Raw genomic sequence first — 22,109 nt, 5'->3', positions numbered from 1 at the left:
GGAAGCAGTCAGCACAGAGCCTGATGCGGGGCTCAAACCCACGAACTGAGAGATCATGACCTGAGCCAAAGTCAGATGCTCAACCAACTGAGCCACCCAGGTGCCCCAGACACCATGTTTGTTTTTCAATGCAGACTTAAGCTGATCTGAGAAACTGCATATTTCATGCCCTGGCACTTCTCTGCACTTAATGCTAGCTGTCTTGTCTATACTCCAGTTTAACTTGTTCATATGAGAATGATCTCTGCAGATACACTGGCTAGAATAGTTTGTAAGCTAGGTACAGTATGCACTCTCTCAAGGCATTAAAAAGTAAAGTCAATCCTGATTTTTTTTTTTAGAAAAAATTTTGATACTCGATTGAAACATAAGAGACATCATGGAAAATTCAAGCTGAATGTCCTTATGCTAAGTATTGTATTTATTTAATTTGAAATCAAACATTTGAGAACTTGCTATCCGTATATGGTTATCAGGACACCCTGATTTATGTACTAAGTATAGCTTTGGGAAACTGATTGCTGTTTTTCTTGTACCTTAATCACAAACAAATGCACAAAAGAAGGATCCCATTATTTAAAATATCTTGTTGAAAATCCTTTCCAAAACAAATGCATTTTGCAGATGAATAGTAAGCCACTAAAATACGTCTACAACATTTAGATGTTCTCAGATGAGGTTTCTTAATATTAGGCTGTTCTGCAATCCTTTCTTTCCTCATACTGACTAGAAATTGAGCCTTTGTAGAGAAATATTTTTAATCTAGTCCCACAGTTCTCTTTTTCAACATGGGCAAATATGGCTTAGGACTCTCTCATCATTCTATTTTAACATTGCGTCTCCTGATTCCTTGTACATGATCCACTCGCAATGGCACAGAATTGGAAAACATAGGAAGGAAGGTAGGGCAGGTCATGGTGACTTTTACCAGTAGGGAGAAAACTAACTTACTTTTGCTCACAGATTCCATGACTGTTCTCTTTTCCTCCTTCTCCTGTTTATTTTCCTTTCAATTAAGTTAAAACACATCTTTAAAAGATAAACAACTAAGATATCAGAATATGAAAGGAGCTTAGGCTAGTAGAGAGCATTCCAAAATGCACAAAGGGGTTGACTATCTGGAAGATTATGGATAAATCATAAACTTGATTTTACACTCAAAATAAATCATAACATTTTCTTCTCTAGGTCCTAATTTAGGCATTTATCCATTCAATTTTGGCATGCTGGAACTGTGCTGTAGTATATACAACATTATCAGATCCTCTAAGCATCAACAATACTTGGAAGACTTTCAAGAGGGCTGTGTTTTAAATCACCCAAAACAGGGCTGAGGGTCTGTATTAACCATTTATGCAAATATAGCCTATAAATTTATTTCAGGAATCAAGTACCCTCACCTCATCACCCAGATTCCCATCACCCTTGCCAGGCAGCTTCGACAGTTCTTGCCTAGACAGTGTTATGATGTCTTCTTTCTTCTCACCTCTCACCAAGCCACCCCCCACACTGCTAGTAGAAGCACCTTTCTAAACCTTTCAGTGGTTCCCCAGCAGCTACAGGATAAAAATCCAAACTCAACTAACTACATAAGGTTCTTCAGGATTTGGCCCCTGCCTATGTTTCTTGTTTTTTCTCTTGGCCATCTCTCTTGTGTATGTCTCAACCACAGCAAACTAATGCCAAAATGCCACTGTCTCCTATGCTTCCTTGCCTTTCTCATAGACTTTCTTCTGCCTAATTTTCCTTGACTCATGGCTATGTGTCTACAAAACACTAACAATGTTTGTAGAATAGATGTTGAGGAGAGGCAACTATTTCTGTGAGAAGAAAATTAAAACTATTTATTTAGTGCTCTTTAAGGAATTAAGCATGTAGACCTCATTCTTCATCTTCAAAATTATTTGATGTGGTTCAAGAAACAAGATTGGTTTTTTTGTTTGTTTGTTTAAGTCACTATATTCTGATTGTGGGACAAAGCTGATGCTTTTTGCTGGGGGAGTTAGATACTTATTAAAACCTGGCTTTGAATAGCTTCTGAACTTCTTCCACCCCCAAATACCTGTTGTATACAGATCACTTTGAGCCACTTTTGTGGCTCATTACCAACATGGAATGGGTTGGGCAGGGTGTGACTATCCAAGGATAGGTTGGAATTAAGAATCTCTATGTAGCATGTATAGTTTTAAAAAGTGCCAGTGATCCCGAAAGCTTTTCCCCTGAAAGATGTTCTTTGTCCAACGAAGCCTGCTCTCACTCCCACTCCCAGCTTATTCTGAGAATCACTGGTTGAAGAAAAAGGAAAATTTGAAAATAAGGAATTAATTTGAATGAATATTTTGAATGAAAATATGTAACAGTGATATTCCTCAGGGATCAATAAAATGAATCAACATTTCCTCACAGTGAAAATATACAGCAAAAATTCCAAGTTTGCAGATTATGCTAACATCTTTAAATTAGTGAAATAAGTGAATGATAATAAAATGCAGTCAGACAGAACACATGTATACAGGTAAGCAGAAAATTGGGAGATGAGTTTGAATGTAATATATTTTATAATAAAATTTAAATTATATGTATAAGATAAAAGGCTCTGAATAATAACTTCCTCACAAAAAAGGCACTAAGAAATCACTTTGGATGTTTTCCTAAAGATAATATCTTAGTGTGCAATTGTAGCCAAAAGACCAATAAAGTAACGGGCATCATCAGGAAGAAAGTAAGACAGAAAACAGAACATATTATAATAGTTCTGAGTAAACATGATATATCTACATCTGGAATACAGATGTTGTCTTCTTTGCTTAGCGTTAATAAAGGCTACACAGTACAATGTAAATATCCTAGAATTAGAATGAATGAGTGATATAAGACATATATGATACAGGCTAAAAAAATTTGGGATACGATCTATAATAATAAATATTTAAGATGAACCATATTCAATGTTTATGAAATCATAATAATATGGATAAGAAGAACACAGACTTATTAGCCATCTCATGAAATTGTAGGACTAGCGTGCATTTCTTAAAGCCTTAATGTGCTAGAAGCAAGGCAGAGAAAGAGATGTGCTACATTACACAGCAAACAGAAAACACGAGAAAGTTTTTATGCATGGAAGTGTTGCATGCTCAAAATATAAATAAGGTAAAGCGAGGTTTTGCCAAAACTAAAAAGGAAAAACCTACAACTGGTTAAAAAAGTAGAAATTTTGGAGCTTGTCTCTACTTTTTTGAGTTGGCATCATGAAACATAATCTGAGATGAACTATTGTTTGAATGAACCATGGAATTTTGTGCTTTCTTATCTAATTAGATAAAATCCAAAAGCATAATCAAAATTATAAGGAAACTTAACAAATACTTCCAGTTTAATCTTTTAATCTTAGTTCTTCTGCTTAGTATGAATAGGAATCTCATTAATTCCTTAAGCCTGGAATAATTACTAACTTTCATTTGCTGATTTATGACACACTAGTTACAAGGGGGTTATGTATCATTCTATCTACTTCAGCATTTAATGAGAGCCTTCTCAGTACTAGGGATTTCCAGAAGTATAAGACAGTCTCTACAAATGGCTTAAAATTCAGATGATTAAAAAAGTGCTAAAAATATCAATAACAACAGAAGAATAGAGGTGAGTGTAACTAAAGGTACAGCAATGTGTTGTTCTTAAAGTAAAAGAGATAACAGATCAGAAAACTATGTAAAACATTATGCAGACACTTGAATTTCGTTTGGCTTTGAAAGAAAAGTGTCACTCAAGTTAGTGTAAGCTGTTAAAATACTGATCCCAAAGCCTCACCTCAGACCTACTGGATCAGACTTTCTGAGAAGTAAGAACTGGGCATTTGACATTTTTAAAAGAATTCATCACATGATTCCATTCAGCCAATCCATGAGGAAATGTTTGGGAAATACAGAAATGGAGATTCTCTGTAGTTATGCATATGGTGGGCAGAAACAGACAAAGTACCTGGCAATTTGTATGGGAGAGGAAGACGAGTAAATCAGTTTGTTTGGGGCCAACAGCTCATGTCAGTTGTAAAGGAATAATAGGTGAAAATTGTAAAAGTAGACTGGATTAGATTTTGGAAGGCTTTGAATGCCAAGTATAAGAAGTTTGAATTTGTTTTGCTTTTCAATAGAGTGTACCATTGAAAGTTATACAGCAGAACAGTAACTTTTATAACATGCTCTCTGGAGGCAGGCATCTAGGCAGGAAACTGAAATAATAGTTGAGGTACAAATAATAAGTTCTGGACTGACATGATGGCGATGGGAACAGAAGTGCTAGATACATATTTGGTAACATAGAGTGGGCCAATGTGAGTTTCTAGTAAGAGCTAGGGGGTCTGGATCTCCTTTTTAGTATTGTAAGTATCTTCTGTAAACTCTGATGATTTATTTCTTCCTCTTTTTCCTTTCACTTGAATTTCTGTGAGAAATGTAACTACTCTGCATTAGAACATCACTGTTTAAACTGGTAGCAAAGAATGTGTGCTTAAAAATTCTTAAGAAAACCAATAGCCAAAATGGCATTAAATCATGCTTTAATGCTGATTACCAGCAAGATCTGAAACCACATTGTTCATTCTAATTCCCTTATGGTCTGGGTGACAAAACATTTAAATACAAGTTAAAGAAGGAGAGAGTAAAGATTACATCAAATGTCTACCACACAGCAAAATTTCACAGGACACATTAATAGTTACAATAGAGGGATGAAGTGGATGTGTGGTTTATCTTCTAAACCGTTGTCTTTATAGATTAGATGAAGCCTAAGATGTCTTAACTTCTAGAGGTACCTGTAAGTAAAATGTTAATGCAACTTTCCATAGCTTCTTTCTTTCATGATCATTTTCCCCTTTCAGATTCATTGTTGGTAGACTTGTACTTATTCCCCTCAAGCAAAATCAAATTCTGCTTTCAGAGAAGATATAGTCACTTATACCACAGTATGAATATATTTGTGTCTCTACATTACCTCTCCCAAGTATTTCCGGGATTTCTGAACCTTATCTCAAACCCTATGTAATGAAAATTTTGGTTTCCTATTGAAGATACTTTAGATTTTGGGAAAAGCCAGAAAACAGGAGAGATTTTCTAGGTGGCGAGGAGAGCTATTTTTCTCACATATTCTGGGATTATATCATCTGCATCTCTTGTGATAATTTTGGAGCCATTTTTAGAATGTAGCAAAGTGTTGTAAATGCTTTACATGATCAGATAAAAAATAGTTTCTGAATAAAAGTTTAGAAGGTACAGGGAATGCAGAGCAAACAAAGAGAATTTCTTCCTGTCTGATTCAGGGAGAAAACTGCCCGCCTTGTGTTCCAGAGAGGCAATAAATGAGAAGAAAAAGGTCAGTAAATTGGCATAGAAATATAATTCTGTGCAATACAGTTCAAGGCTATTCCCATGACATACTATAGTAATATGCCACTGGAATCATCCTATTTGTTAAAAAACTGAACAGTTTGTTTCTAATTCTGGCATAGTTCTAACCCTGCTGATATCAGCTGTTGCAACTTAAATTCTTTAAAAAGGAAACACTGCCATCACTGTACCACACACTAATGTACTTTCTAAAGATTTTCTAATGCTTTGTTTTCTGAATAAATCTCTAAAAGAATGACATGATTCTTTTTACTTCACCTGAAAAATCATTTAAGTGTTTTTTTTACATCATTATAGAATTGATACAGGATTGATAAGAACTGTAACTGATGTACCCCTCCCACCACCCACACCCAATGAAATGATGGTGTGGCATCAATACTCTTAAATAGGACATTTCAGTTATATTTGATTCCAGAAATTATGCAATCATTTGTAACTAATTTGAGTTTCATGCCGGTTTGATGGGAATTACACTTCCTCGGTTTCGGTAATAATTTATGTACTTGTGTTTCTTTCTTGCTGGCTTTGATTTGATTAGTTTTCTAATTTCTTTTAGTACTTTCCAAGGTTCTGTCTTAGATCTGTTACTTAACAGTTATGGGGCATGCTTTTTGGGGGTAAAGTGATCCAAAGATAAGATTAGTATTATTTACCAAATATATTAATTGTGTTATCTTATAATAGTGGATTCTAGGGTTCACAGGAGAAGGAAAAGAACCTAGAGCCTGCTGGGGGTCACCATCTCCACAAAGCCCTTTGTGTCACCTACTCTGACTGAAAGATAATAAAGAAACATGGGGAAAGTGAACTCACTTCTTTCCCAAATTCACTGAATCATTGCCTCCAGGCAACGAAGTCAGCATGTGCACAGAATATCCACCTAATAGTCCTAATCCAAACACTAGCCCGAAAAAAAGAGATCTGTCTTCCATGTAAAGGAGTCACTCTGCTTACCTTCTGGAACAAATTTATTTCAGCCTAAGATAATTTGGTGTTTGTCTGTCTGTTTTCCTATAACTTTCGAAGAAGTCAATTTTAAATAATATGTATACGTTGCTAAAGGTCACCTCCTTTTGGTCTAGGTGGACATTTGAAAACAAAATACTGGCAGCTACATGATGTTAAGTACACGTATCTTATATACTTTTGACATTCTGATAAAACTTAGTTCATGATAGAAGCTGTTTACCAGAAAATGTAGGCCCAATAAACTATCTTAACAATAAATTTAGGACCAAAATACATTTAAAATTGTACACGAGCATTCATTTTCTCATAAGCAATTTATCTACATCAGTCAATGCGAAACTTACATTATTCTGCTTTCAAACATATTTGCTTCAAAGAATTCTTTCTCAGTTAAAGGTAAATACATTTCATTGAGTACTATCTATCTATCTATCTATCCACAAAACTGCTACTTCTTCCAGAGATACTCTTGAAGAGGAGGCTGAGGGAGATTTTAACAGTTGCTTACAAGCATATGAAGGGTGTGAGGTTGATACATTCATACAACATTCAACAAATCACTGCGAGCCAATTCTGTGCTAGGCTCAATTGAGAGACAAAACCTCTCCTCTTGGAGAGCTGTACTTGGTAACTAACTCTTCTTCATGTTCAGTAAAGAAAGATCTGAGGGAAATAATTTACTATGCAGCATAGTGAAGAAATTCATTGATTCAACATATTGGCAATACCATCAAAATTGAGTAAATGCATCTTTCTAAAGACATACAGAGTAGTTGGTTTCCAAAGATCTTATCACTGTAAAATTTTATGACGTCAGTGTTTTTTCCCTTCCTTCAAGTCCCTCTTACTCCTGCTATTCGTGCCTTTATTTGTATTATATTTTCTGTTCCTGGAATGAAGAATATTGATGCACAGGCTTAGGGTATCTTTCAGGCTCAGTTGTAATTAGGGAATAGAAGCTGTAATGTTTGCTGGCTTTCTTTTATGGACCAACTGTCCACAAAATATAACTGTTGAATGGTAGGAGTATTGTTAATTATATGTGGACACCTTCCCTTTCAGGTCCAGTTATGACAGTATGTTCATATTGTCCCATCTCCAAACCCTTTTCCTCTAGCCCCTGCCTGTCTGTTGCCCGCCAGATTTTTGTTGCACTCTGACAGTCAGCGAAGAATATAGTTAATCTTACCCTCCACATATTGGGGTTAGGGATATTAAAAAAAATCTTTTGAATTTCAACAACCCAATTAAAAGTGGGCAAAATATCTGAACAGATTTATTACCAAAGGAGATACACAGATAGCAAATAAGCATATGAAAAGATGCTCTATCTTTAAAGATTCTAGCTTTAACTGGGATGAAGATAGACTTGAAAATGGCAAGGTTCCTGAATGAGTAATATTCTTTTTTTTTTAATGTTTATTTATTTTTGAGAGAGAGAGAGAGAGTACAAGCAGGGGAGGAACAGAGAGAGAGGAAGACACAGAATCTGAAGCAGGCTCCAGGCTCTGAGCTGTGGGCATGGAGCCTGATGTGGGGCTTGAACTCACGAACTGTGAGATCATGACCTGAGCTGAAGTCAGATGCTTAACTGACTGAGCCACCCAGGTGCCCCTATGAGTAATATTCTTGTTTAATGTACTTTAAAAATCTTTCACAGGGAAATTAAGAGATCTAAAAGTAGGTTGCTTGGAAAAGTATTAAGTAATGTTGGCAGAATCAGTATCCTATCAACTCTGACCTTCTAATCTGTTTTGTCCCATGTGCTATGTCCTCTTATTCCAGAAAATACAAGAATGAAGAAACTAAATTTACCACTCTTTTTTTCAACTGCAGAGTGGGAAGAGATGTTTTTACAGATCCACAGAGATCTGTAGAAGAATAAACTATGTAAGCTTATGAAATCCTCCCCTCCAAATCAAAAACCAGGGAGTTACTCAGAAAATACATATAGTATGCAGACATTAAGTTAGCCACCAAACTTACTGTACGTGGTTTTTTGGTCTACAGTATACCTATTATCATATATAAGACAAATATAAGAATTTTCCTTTTTTGTGGGCCTGAATTTATGTTTAAGAGAAGTTTATGTGTATAAGTAAAAATAAATTTGCTTCCTAAGATGTAAAACATACTACATGGACACATCAGATTGTTAATGATTGTGGTAGCCTAATGATAGAGTTAAAAAAACAAAAACAAAAACATGAGAGGTCAGATCATACAATAAAAAAAGAGACAGTCAAACCATAAAAAAGACTCTTAACTACAGAGAATGAACAGGGCTGCTGGAGGGGAGGTAGGTGGGGAATGGGTTAAATGGGTGATAGGTATTAAGGAGGACATTTGTGATTAGTACTGGTGTTGATGTAAGTGATGAATCACGAAATTCTACTACTAAAACTAATATTACACTATATGTTATTAACTGGAATTTAAATAAAAACTTAAAAAATAATAGAACATGAGAAATGAAACAATGTCAAGTAGCCATTTAGCCTTGTTAATATTTTTGTCAACAACATGGTCAACAATAGAATCAATTAATTACCTAGGGTGTCACCCTTACAAACTAAAGAACATGCCCCAAATGACTTACCTGTTTTTTTTTTCCCGTGGCTTAATCATTCATAAGTTTATCTAAATATTTTTGCCTATTTATTATTTAAACCTGTTTCATGCTTACAATAAATAAATGAGGAATCTTGGCATAAATTGCTATTACTTTAAAAAAAATTCTCCACCATCTAATTCCAGCATTTTAGCTGTTTCCCTAATGTACTTTAAAAATTGATGCTAATTCTTTGTCCCTATTACCAACAGCATTTATGATTTTAAGGCATTTTAACTTTACCTTTTAAAATTTTTTATTAAGAACTTATTTTTAGGGGCACCTGAGCAGCTCAGTGGGTGAAACTTCTGACTTTGGCTCAAGTCATGATCCCCCCGTCCATGGGTTCAAGCTCCATGTCAGGCTCTGTGCTGACAGCTCAGAGCCTGGAGCCTGCTTTGGATTCCGTGTCTCCCTCTCTCTCTGTGCCTCCTGGACTTCAGCTCTGTCTCTCTTCCTCTCACAAAGATAAATAAACATTAATATATATACATTTATATATATTAATGTATATTTGTATATTAATATATATGTTAATATATATATTTACGCACACACACACACATATTTTAAAGTAGCTTTAGGTTCACAGGCCTCCCCCATTGTCAACATCCCCCACCAGAATGGTACATTTGTTACAGTTAATGAGCCTGCATTGACACATTGTTATCACCCAAAGTCCATAGTTTACTTCAGGGTTTACTCTTGGTGTTGCACACTATGGGTTTGGACATGTATCCATTATGTTTTCATACAGAGTATTTTTACCACTTTAAAAACCCTCTGTTCTTTGCCTATTTACTCCTCTCACTTACCTGCAACCCCTGGCAACCACTAACCTTTTTACTATCTCCACAGTTTTGCCTTTTCCAGAATGTCATAGAGTTGGAATGTCATACAGCATGTGGCGCAGCCTTTTCAGATTGGCCTTTTTCACTTGGTAATATGCACTTAGGGTTCCTCCGTGTCTTTTCATGAGTTGATAAGGATAAAAATATTTAGTTGTTTCATCACACAAAAATCCCCCTATCCCAGTCCCTTGGTATTTCTTTTCCCTGAACCTTTTAAACTTTATATTTTAAAGATTGAGAAGATATATATATAATATAAAATTATATATATAATATATATTATATATATAAATATACAAAATATATTTTATATAATTATATAATTTTAATATATTTAATATTTAAATTTATTTATAATTTAAATATTAACATTTAAATATATTTAATATTTAAAATATATTTTTATTTTTATATAATTAAAAATATAAATTTAATATTTAAATTTATATAAATAAATTATATAATTAAATTATATTTTAAATATAATTAAAATATATAAATATATAAAATATATATAATTATATATATATTAACATAGGTGAGCTAGTATGATAACTAAAGATAATTTTAAAGTTGAAGATGAGGGAGACAATAGTTCAATGATTATTAGACCAATCAGAACATTTAATTATGTCCTTGACCAAATATACTGTTCTGGGCATATTAAAACTAAGAACTGGTATCAGCAAATAATCAAAGAATAACTTTTAAAAAAGTTTTTTCTGTTGTAGTTTATTTACTTATTTAGAGAGAGAAACAGAGAGAGAGAGAGAGAGAGAGAGAATCCCAAGTGGGCTCCACACTATTAGCACTGAACCCATCATGGGGCTCAATCTCACAGACTGTGAGACCATGACCTGAGCCAAAATCAAGAGTCAGACATTTAACTGACTGAGCCACTAAGGTGCCCCTAATAACTTTTTTTAAATGTTAAATTATTTTTATGATTTTCTGTCAAGGCTTTATTGTTGAATGAGAAACCTTAACCATTACACACACACACACACACACACACACACACACACACACGTAATGGCATACATATATATGTATTATATATTATTCTATTTATATATATGCTATTATATAATATATAATTACTTCCTGAAACTACCATATATAGACAAAACATTAAAATATATCCACATTTCTTATTAGATACAATATTTTATGATTATTTAAAAATTTTGTATACATTTTCTTTTGAAATTATTTGGCCTAAAGTAACTCATTTAGTTTAGGATTAGCTATAAATTTTCTGCAACTATTGTACATTCTCAGGACATTCCTGCTTGTGACCAAGGTCTAGCTGATGTTATTAAGTGGTGTCCCAGGGCAACCCTCAGAAATCTTCCATGAAGGGCAGCTAGCAGAATCCCTTTGCACCCACATTTTCTTCCTTTATTTCACACTCCACCTGGAATGTGTGTTCTACCTTATATTATGAGAACAAAGTGGTTGTGGAACAGTGAGCTGAATGGAGCCTGGAAACTCCCAAATGTTTTGTGGAGCAGAGTTGTCACCTCTCCCAATGTTTATTGCATGTGGAAATAAATGGTTTGTTCCAACCAAACCTAATCTTAACTAATTCATTCTTTATAAAATGCACAGAAAACTCCAGGAGCCTATTTTTTCAGTTATTCTAAAGTCCCAGGCAGAAAGGCAAGTCCTACTTTCAACACTATTGTTAACAGCCAGGTGTTTACTTTCATAGCTTTTTTTTTTTTTCACTTCTAAAGTCATGAGATTAAAGCAGCAGAAGAAATGAAAAAAACAACACCTGTGCTCTCATGTCTTTCATGTTCCTATTCAGAACTTCAGTGTCACTAGGGATCTTCCTTCTGGTGCTGTCATTCATTCCCACCTGTGTCAGCATTCATTTAGCGCAATGAGTCTTCACCAGTGTTTCTTTATGTCTTGATACACGTTAGGAATACCCACCCCCCACCCCCCCGCCCCCACCCCCACTTCCCCAGGAAGCTGTCTCCAACCTGTGTTCCACTGCTTTCTAGTCCGGGAATGACCTAATTTCCACTAGCTTTTCTCCTATTGTTACAAAAAGCATGAGATGCTGTTGCCAATGCTTCTCTGAAAGATCAGACTCACCATTGTTGGTTAGAACAGCAAAACTATTCATTTCTAAAGAAAACAGTTTATTGGGCACTTAACTATGCTCAGCATTCTGCATATATGTTTTCTTTCTCTTCTACCTCAATTTGTTCCTTTTGCTATATTCTTAATGATAGCTTGGATTCCTTAGACTCTTTAGATTTTTTTCTTTCTGGCTTCCCCTCTGAATTAGGTTTTTTTGTTGTTGTTTTGTTTTGTTTTTGTTTTGTTTTGTTTTGTTTTTTAATCCTCTCTAAAAATGCTTATCTTCTCTAATAAGCTGTAGCTTAGAAAAAAATTAGGAAAAAAATTAGAAAAAAAAATCTTAAGCCTTTTCACTTTCACATCTAGCCAAGAAAAGCAACTTATATTTATATTACACTTAATTGGGGACTATTCAGACAGAAGGACAAAAACAACAAATGTGTCCCAAGCCACTCCAAATAGTTCCCTTGGTGTCCTTACATCCTGGAATTTTTCCCAGCAAGCTGCCGAGTTCCGGGAAGCATTTCTTTTGATTCCTTCTGGCTGATCCCCTTGTAGTGAAGAGGACCAGTTAGGAAGTGGAACATTACTGGAATGAACCACCTCGATGCCAAACATAGCTCTTCTCGGCAAATATGATAGAACACAAATACTCAACACACACTTGGTGGCAATGCTTAAAATTATTTCTATCCCATTTACTCATTCCTCTTGCTATGCCCATTTCCTCAACTTCTAGGCCCAATGGATGTTGAGTCTAAGACATAAGGATAGGAGTTGGAGAAGTCAAAGATCATTTCAAATCTGGCTAATTTTGAGAATGAGTACAAGGAGAAGAGTTAGGGAGATGCTATGTCTCCTGGGGTGGGACTGATAATGTGGTTGAGTTTTACAATGATACTGAGTTTAAAGTGACGGCAGTTTTCCACATCTTGTTCCTGAATTCAGCATGCATAAATCATATGTGATCTAAATCCACAATGAAATTCTGGTTGTGCTAGATGTGTAGGATTAACAGAATTGTTTGTTAACAATAGAAAATAATTTTGCATAGCATTACAGTATTTCAGAAAACATGAGATGTTTCAAAATGTGGTGAAAATGTGTTTTCACTTTCTTTAGTATTTAATATTTACACAGTGTTCCCAGTGATAAAGAGGAAGATCTGTAGGTGTCACTTGAAGTATCCTCACATGTGCTCCCTTATTACTGCTTCCTTCTTTAATCTATAGTCTACAACCACATGCTAGAATTTAATCATTTTCTATGCTCTCATCAGAACATTGAGGTCTTCAAAAGATGTAGCAAATCATAAGCAGGTCTTAAGTTTTACTAGTGGCAATGATATTATAAAACATGCATTGAAGCATAATTATTATTTACACTTAGTGTCTTCCTCTATTGATAAAGTGGAATCACTGAACTCTATGAATGTATTGTGGAAATGAGAATTCTTTGGTTTGATGTGGATAGAGAGTTCCTCAGTTCTCTTTCCTTATCATTGTTTTTCATTTTGAATTTGCTTATTATTATGACTTCCTAGATTCATGAAATAATGAAAGATAATGGCAATGTATTTTATCCAGTAGCTTTTCAATCGTATTATTATCAACTGCTTATGAAAGCATAGCTTAATTGTGACCAAAATCTTGATAATTATTTCATTTTGTTGATGCCAGTAGTTGTTATAAATGAGGTCTTTGACTACTCTTCATCTGCCTTTTAGTAAAATCGGGGTATATAATGAAATAGTTTATTGAATTTTTAATAACACCAAACAATTCAATTCACAAGTCATTGTTTACATCTACAGACAGAAAGCTATTTTTCCTATCCTGACTCTAAGAAAGAAAATAAAAATTATGCTATTAAAAACCAAATGATTTGTTCGTCTGACATTTTAGAATGAAATAAATTATTCAATTTTAACTTTTGGAGTTATGAAATCAGGGCTGTTTTCCTTAATTTGTGTCCTCAAATTACTCTAGGATTTATACATTCTGACAATGCTTCATAAATACTTTAAAAGATTAATATCCATTCCTTTGCACTTTCTTCATAGACCTGGGTTTATATGAACAGCCCAAGAACTCTCAACTGGATAACCTCTTGTCAGCGCTAAGCATAGCATGCTGGGAAAAAGGCCTGTATGCAGCATACATGTGACACAGATAACAAATATTAGCTAGGCTGCATTAATCCTGACGAAGTGGGTATTGATTTTATTCTCCAGATAGGAAAATTGAAGTGAAAAGAATAAATAAGAGGATGAAGCAAAGGCATGGAATAAGAAATCAGATTTTCCTTTAACTGAGTGAATATTTTGGAAAACAGCTTTTAGAGACTTGACATAACGCATATAGTTTTCACTTGTAACCTTCTTTGCATATTATTAGGCACAGGGAAGCGAATGTCTCATGGTTACACCTTCATGTTCAAAGTATAATTAACAGCAGTTATTTAAAGAGGTCTGCTAAACTTTTAATTCCTACATTGTTTTAAAAATTTTCTCGAGATTTTACTGCATTTATATGAGTCATTAAAATATAGCATTGGAGGAAAAGATGTATAATAAAAGAAAATAGTAGGTTAACATTCTTGTGGTAACTGTATGTGTTGTAGAAACAATTTCAACAAAGATTAAAAATCAGAAAGGTATAAAGTTATAAAATATCATATAAGCAAGATTCATAATTGGGTTTTAAATAGTCTTTCATGTATCAAAAAACTATCACTTTAAAATATTTAATCTTTTTTAGGGCAGTAGTTCTGTTACCATCATTTACAATTGCTTTCATTGATTTTTGTTAAATTTCAGTACATTCCAGAGATTTTCTGTTAGCAATAATTTATAAGATAAAGTTTAAGAGAAAAGTAAAGATTATTAGTTTATTATACATTTTCATGGTATGTAATGATTAAGAGCCACTGTCTGGGTTCAAATTTCCCTTCTGCCACTTATTAGCTGAGAGAATCTGGGCAAATTATATAACTTCTCTGTGCTTGGGCTTCTCGATCTGTAAAATGGGAATAACTACAGTACTTGCCTCATAGCCTTGGTGACAAGTAGATGAGTTAGTGCATAGGAGCCTTGGAATAATGCTTTATTATGTGGTATGAAATCAATAAACATTAGCTGTTATCATGATGATTATTATGATAGTAAGTTAGAAATGTAATTGTGGGGAAGAAAAAGCTAAATCCTTTGAATCCAGATATCTTTTTCTACAAAATAAAAATAAATAGTTTAAACTTCCCATGTTTAATAAGGACTACCCTTGTATTTGTATGTGTAATATGGGTAGGTGGTCTCGGGCTGAGTAAACACGCACATTAATGATTTTAATAACTTCCAATTGAAAAAGAAATAAGAACAAATTGTCATTCTTGGATGATCTGCAAAGCTGAGTGAATAACTGACTTATCTTTCTGTGATTCCTTGCAGATATCATGGAAATCAGGACAGTGGCAGTTGGAATTGTGGCAATCAAAGGAGTGGAAAGTGAATACTATCTTGCAATGAATAAGGAAGGAAAACTCTATGCAAAGGTATTGATAATTGATAGCTTAGACTTAACTTTTCAAACTTATTTTTGTCAAAAACATCTTGCCTTTCTGGAAAGGAAAAATGGAACTAATTTTTCTTCAGTCATATAATTTAATGATTTCATTAAAATACTTCATATTCAAGCATTGAGGAAAAAAAACATTTTCTGCAGGACCTTGGACAAATTGCTTAAGCTCTCTGGGCTTTGGTGTCTTCATTTGTAAAATGAGTTACGTTAACCAACCTCTCAGGATACTGCCAGCTCTGAAATTCCATGTGTGCTTTAGATACTTAAAACCTAAAATTTCCATCTGTCAGTAGTATTAAAGCTCTTTTTGTTAAGGTTCACCCAATCTGCACATTGATGACATGAAAATTCTTGGGAAAAAAAATTCAGAAGTTTGTTTATCAACATCAGTCTCACAATCGTGGCCTTTGAACTGTGAGCATTCACATTGTTCCCACTTTATTACAATATGAAACACGTAACAGTTCATCCCACCATAATAAAATATAATTGAGTTTCCTTTGTATTCCCATAGTCCAGCACAATACCTGGCACAGGCTAATTACATAATAATCTAGGTTTAATTGAATGAATGAATGAATGAATGAATGGTTGGATGGATGAACAAATTAACTTAAATTTCATCATCACTGCAGGCAGTGTAGTAACAAATGAAGAAAAGTTGTGAAATATGTCCTTCAGCTGAGGGAGGGAGACACTCTGCTAATTATATCAAATTCTCAGCAGTTAGGGAATGAGTGATTTGGGAATGATATTTGGTAATATCAGAGCTGCTCATTAGGGGGAAACAGCTCCTCATACTAAAGAATTGTAAAAACTGACTGCCAAAAAATGTGTTGTATAACTAAATATGTATCATTTTATCTTTTTAAAAAATTTTAAGATGCCTATTTTTTTTTGCAAATATGTTAATCTATATCTAACAAACTGCATTAGGCCAGCTCAAAAAAAAGTCATATATGATTTAATTCTACTAAAGATTACTGCTTACTCTTTGTTTAATTGAGTACCTCTAAAAATCATTTGGATAATGTTGTTTATTATTTTAACAGAAAGAATGCAATGAAGATTGCAACTTCAAAGAATTAATTCTGGAAAACCATTACAATACATATGCATCAGCTAAATGGACACACAGCGGAGGAGAAATGTTTGTTGCTTTAAATCAAAAAGGGGTTCCTGTAAGGGGGAAGAAAACAAAGAAAGAACAAAAAACAGCCCACTTTCTTCCTATGGCAATAACATAATCATATATGGTGTAAAAGAAACCAGTTCCAGCAGGGAGATTTCTTTAAGTGGACTGTTTTCTTTCTTTTCTTTTTTTCTTTTCTTTTCTTCTTTTTTTTTTTTTAAGTAACCAAGAAAGGCTGGAAAACTACTGAAAAACTGATCAAGCTGGACTTGCGCATGTATGTTTATTTTAAGAGACTGCATTAAAGAAAGATTTGAAAAATATACACAAAATCAGATTTAGTAACTAAAAGTTGTAAAAAATTGTAAAGCTGGTTGTACAATCATGATGTTAGTAATAGTAATGTTTTTTCTTAAATTAATTTACCCTTAAGAGTATGTTAGATTTGATTATCTGATAATGATTATTTAAATATTCCTATCTGCTTATAAAATGGCTGCTATAATAATACTAATGCAGATGATGTTATATAAGATATGTCAGACCTAAAGGCTGCTGGAATGATTTGTCAGATAATCAAGCCAACACTAACTATGGAAGATGAGCAGTATCTGAAAGACTTTTTAGTGGCAATTGTAAGCCACTTAAATTCTAATAAGAAAAGAAAGAATATTCTTAAAAATTCTATTATGGAATGGAGTCAAATAAGTAGTTTTACAAAAGTATAGTATTAGAATATGCTTGTATCTATTAACAAGAAGAAAATTCCTAATGCTGCTCATATGGAAAGGGTATTGCTAAAAGGATGTTTTCGAAAATCTTGTATATAAAATAGCAATAATGATGATAATACTGTATTTCATCTCACTTGCCACAAAAATAACATTTTATAATCCCTAAAAGTAAAACTGAGAAATCTTTAAGTTTTGTTTCAAGTAATATAATCTATCTTTTGTATAATTCATATTTGGGAATATGACTTTTAATAATGTTCTTCTTACCAATAATCATGCTTTTTCTCTGTGGTTACAGCATTAAACTCTATTTTAAGTTGTATTTGAACTTTATTGTTTTGTTATTTAAGTTTATGTTATTTATAAAAAAAAAACCTTAATAAGCTGTATCTGTTTCATATGCTTTTAATTCTAAAGCAATAACAAAACCATCTGGCTCAACTACAAGGTTCCCCTCCCTCCCCCCATAACCAATATCAAGTTTAGTACACAGTACTTGGGCCAGCAAATCCTGGATGGCAGACAAAAATGACAGCCTGCAGCAATTCTTACAATAGATGTCTCACAGGGAACAATACAAAAATGTAAAATATGTTTTGCCACATACTGTTGTCAATTACATTGGATGATATAAGTAAAATCACTGCAGATAAAAGGACTTAAAATTGTTAAAGTTAGAATATATTTGAGTTCATGAGTAGAAAAGTGCCATATTTTTAAAATATGCATATTAGAGTTAATAATTTTTCTAATCTAGAAATTTCTGCCATTCAAAATATTGCCACATTGGAAGTTGTTTTCCTTTTAGATGGCAAGAGCACAAAATAGAATATATAGTTAGGGATTTGAGGACCTGAATATCATGAAGGCTTGAGGTCAGGCTACAGAGAATAGGCTTATCAGAAAGATAAATTCTACTTCATACTTCTTCAATTGGCAGATTTGGGTAGTATTGTATGTGTTCACCAATGGGAGGTCAACATTTATCTAAATTAAACTATTGGAATTTTAATCATTGTGATTTTAATTTCAAAATATTTGTCATCAAATTCCTTTATTTTATATAAATATTATCTACTACTACATTAATGGGCAAAAGTTACACAAAAAGGCTAAAGCCGACAGGAACAGATTCATTTGATCTTCTTATGGCTCATCTATATGACCAGGTGACAGGAAACTAGAAAGAATTGTCTTTCCTCAGCTAGGGGACATTTATGAATGATATTCTGAACTGTTATCTGATTCAAGGGCCTTGCTAGCCTAGATTCCTCTCCTAGATCAGCCTTCTGTGGCTGGAGTCTTGTGAAAATACCGAGGGCAGAGGAAAACCTATGTTTCTCATATTCGTTTCCTTAGTGCTTAACAGAGCATCTATCCATAATCAGTTTTTTATATGTATTCATTCAATGTTTGAATATTAAAGAAAATTCAGAATGGGACTAATCTTACTTGATTTTTAAAATTAGGGCAAACATGATGATATAGAAATTTGAACAGAAATAGTGTATATACATACAAGACATGAACTATGTTAGGACCAAATACTCTTTGTCTATGGATTTATAGTTATAATCAAATCACACAGCAATGCTGAATTAAACAAACCAAATTTAGTGGTAAAGCCAATCTGCAGGTGTTTTTAGAAACACTTTTTAAAAAAATATAATTTATTGTCAAATTGGCTTCCATACAACATCCAGGGCTCATCCCAACAAGTGCCCTCCTCAATGTCCATCACCCACTTTCCCCTCTCCCCTACCCCCCAATAAACCCTCAGTCTGTTCTCTGTATTTAAGAGTCTCTTATGGTTTGCCTTTCTCCCTCTTTAGAAACACTTTTAATTCATTGTTTATACTCTCCTTTTTTTATCATGCAAATTTTAGAAAATAAAATCTGTACTAATTATATACATTTAGAATTCTAGAAGCTTAAAACTGCAAGAGGCCTTAGTCCCTTGTATTCACTTGCAGACCAGGAAACTGAGATTGTGATACATCCAAAGTAGCTGGTTAGGTACAGAGCTGTCACAAAAGTCCAGGTCACTTAGCATATGCTTCCCAGTCTTAGATTATTAGCTAGTGGTCTCCTTCTTTAAAAAATTTCTATTGAGATGTTATCTTTATGTTTGCATGCAAATGCAACTTATGTTTTGGCAATTCACTTCATACAGAATAATTAGTCCATGCTGTGATGATGTAACTCAAAAGGAGGAAAGAAATGATGAAATTTCCAATCCTGTTTCCTATTCTACTCTTACATGTATTTATTTACAAATGGAGAGCAGTTATAAACAGAGTAACCTTTTAAAAAATGTTCTTTGAAGGAGAAAATTGGTTAAATACATAGGTTTCCAAGAACAAGGAAGGAAAAAATTAAATGAAAGAATATGAAATGTTAACAAAAGAAATAATAAAAAGATACTTTCAATGCAATTAATAAACTAAAATATTTTATGTAAAAAAAAAAGCCATACTATAAATTATCAGCCTTCAAGTTGACTATAAATTGACCTAATGATAAAAGAGAAGAGATACTGGAGATAAATTCTTAGTTTCTATCTCTTAGAGTTTGCTTCTCTGGTTATCTAGAGTGACAAAAAACATGCACATGAGCCACACGACCAGCTGTAGTAAAGCGATTCTATAACCACAAATAAACAAAATCCATGTGTCTCAAAATTTTCTACTGAAATACCAATAGTAGTAGAAGTAGAGAAAGAGAGTTTAAGGAATAATGCAAAGGTAGCACACAAAGTTTCTTGAAAATCTTTTTTCTCTTAAAACTCATGTGCTTTTGCATTTCAATCCATAATACTTTTGTGTTCGCTCTAATATAAAATTCACACGAGTAAGCAAAAGTGATGCATCAGAAAGATGTACAAGGTTTATCATGCAGCTTCATTTACACCACTACCTTAATGCCATATGCTTGGGCATGAGTAAGACACAAGAGATCCCGTACCTTTCATTATCCAACTTTATGCACAGATGGCACATGGCTACAGGAAACCAAAACTTCATCTAACGTTCACTATGAATAAGAGTGGTATTAAAAATACTAACGACCAGTATGAGTGGTTACTGGTCAATTAGAATATGTCACTGATCTATCAGAATAGACACAGGCCACTGTGACTGACTTGTGGGTACCAGATGATTATCAGCCATGATCATTTCTATGCTCACTCTAAAACAGTTTTCAGAGAATATCTATTAATTGGTGTCTATGGTTCAAGTTATTCATGTGCATCTTACTATGAAATAGTTCATTAAAACTTATAACTGTTTCAGCATTGTTGTCAGGCTACTCTTTATCCTACTTCTATATTTATTCAACAAAGCTGCTGCTTCCAATGAGGCTGGTGTTCCTTCAGGCCCACATGTGTTCCCACTCATCCTCTAACTTTGAATAGTTTGTTAAGAAAATTCACTTTCTCTCCAGTTGAGGAGACATGACAAGAAGCAAGAAATAATAAAGTCCTGGTCTCTTACCCAAATCCCTGTATTTACTCTCCCCTGAGAAGATGCCTCTCATATTTTCCTTTTACTTCCTGATAATTATGTGGTTCCAGTTTCCAAATCATCATCATTGAACTTATGAGAACCTATGCAAATTTATTTTCTTTAACATCATCAGAACTTTTGAAATATCATCAGAACAATTTTGAAATATCATCAGAACAATTGAAATATGAGATGAATAGCAAGATTTAGCTTGAAGATGGCAGGACTTTCTCTTGAAAAATACAGCCACATGTTAGTTATATATTGTTATATAACAAATTATCATAAAACTTAGTGGCTTAAAACAGCAAATATTTATTCTCATAATTTATGTGGTCAGGAACCTGGACATGGTTTAGCTAGGTGTCTCTAGGTAGAGTCTCTCAGAAAGCTACAATCAAGGTGTTCACCAGAACTGTGGACATATCTCAAAACTCAATTTAGAGAGGGATCCACCTTAGGTCCTTGAAGAGGACCTTAGGTCCACACTGGTTGTTGGCTCAAAACATCACTTCCTCACCACATAAGCCTTTTCACAGCACTATCTAAAACATGGCAGTTTGTTTTCCACAAAGGAATCAGAGAGTGAGTGAGTGCCCAAAATGGAAGCCACAGTATTTTTATATATAACCTAATCTTGAAAATGATTTCAAGATTTTCTACCTATACAAGGGAAAGGAATTACACAAAGGCATAAGTACCAAAAAGCAGGGATCATTGGAGGCCATCTTTTTTTTGTTGTTGTTGTTTTTTAACGTTTATTTATTTTTGAGACAGAGAGAGACAGAGCATGAACAGGGGAAGGCCAAAGAGAGAGGGAGACACAGAATCTGAAACAGGCTCCAGGCTCTGAGCTGTCAGCACAGAGCCCGAGGCGGGGCTCGAACTCATGGACCGCGAGATCATGACCTGAGCCGAAGTCTGAGGCTTAACCGACTGAGCTACCCAGGCGCCCCATCGTTGGAGGCCATCTTAAAGGCTGCCTAACACAAATAATAAATGGGATGTTTTTAAGGTTCCTGCCACAAGACAGGATTCGTTAGGGCCTAATAAGAGTATTTCATGGCTTTCCTTGGTGAGCTATTCAGCAGAGAGAGATGAAGCAGGTATATTCTCTTTGGCAACACTTTTGATACTTCCGTGAGGGATATTGTATGGTCCATTTGTACAGGATAATTGAGAAAAGGTTGGAACCACATAATTAATTTGAGTTGCGCCTCCTTAGAATT

At 34.0% G+C, this 22,109-nt stretch overlaps 2 protein-coding genes across 14 annotated transcripts in view; one reads left to right on the top strand and one right to left on the bottom strand.

Moving 5' to 3' along the window:
* FGF7 (fibroblast growth factor 7) overlaps positions 1 to 17,702 on the top strand; it is a 53,980-nt gene extending 36,278 nt beyond the window's left edge. For all 3 annotated transcript variants that reach the window (XM_053224046.1, XM_015063451.3, XM_015063452.3), the window contains exons 3-4: positions 15,379 to 15,482; positions 16,561 to 17,702. In XM_053224046.1, coding sequence (XP_053080021.1) covers positions 15,379 to 15,482; positions 16,561 to 16,755 — 299 coding nt within the window. In that variant the 3' untranslated portion in view covers positions 16,756 to 17,702. The remainder of the gene's footprint in view (positions 1 to 15,378; positions 15,483 to 16,560) is intronic.
* Positions 1 to 22,109, bottom strand: part of FAM227B (family with sequence similarity 227 member B) — a 196,019-nt gene that overhangs the window by 108,483 nt on the left and 65,427 nt on the right. The gene's annotated exons all lie outside the window — the stretch shown is intronic.

This window comes from Acinonyx jubatus, chromosome B3 (genome assembly GCF_027475565.1).
Source record: "Acinonyx jubatus isolate Ajub_Pintada_27869175 chromosome B3, VMU_Ajub_asm_v1.0, whole genome shotgun sequence".
NCBI classification, from domain to species: domain Eukaryota; kingdom Metazoa; phylum Chordata; class Mammalia; order Carnivora; family Felidae; genus Acinonyx; species Acinonyx jubatus.
This window is presented reverse-complemented; position numbering and strand designations above follow the sequence as displayed.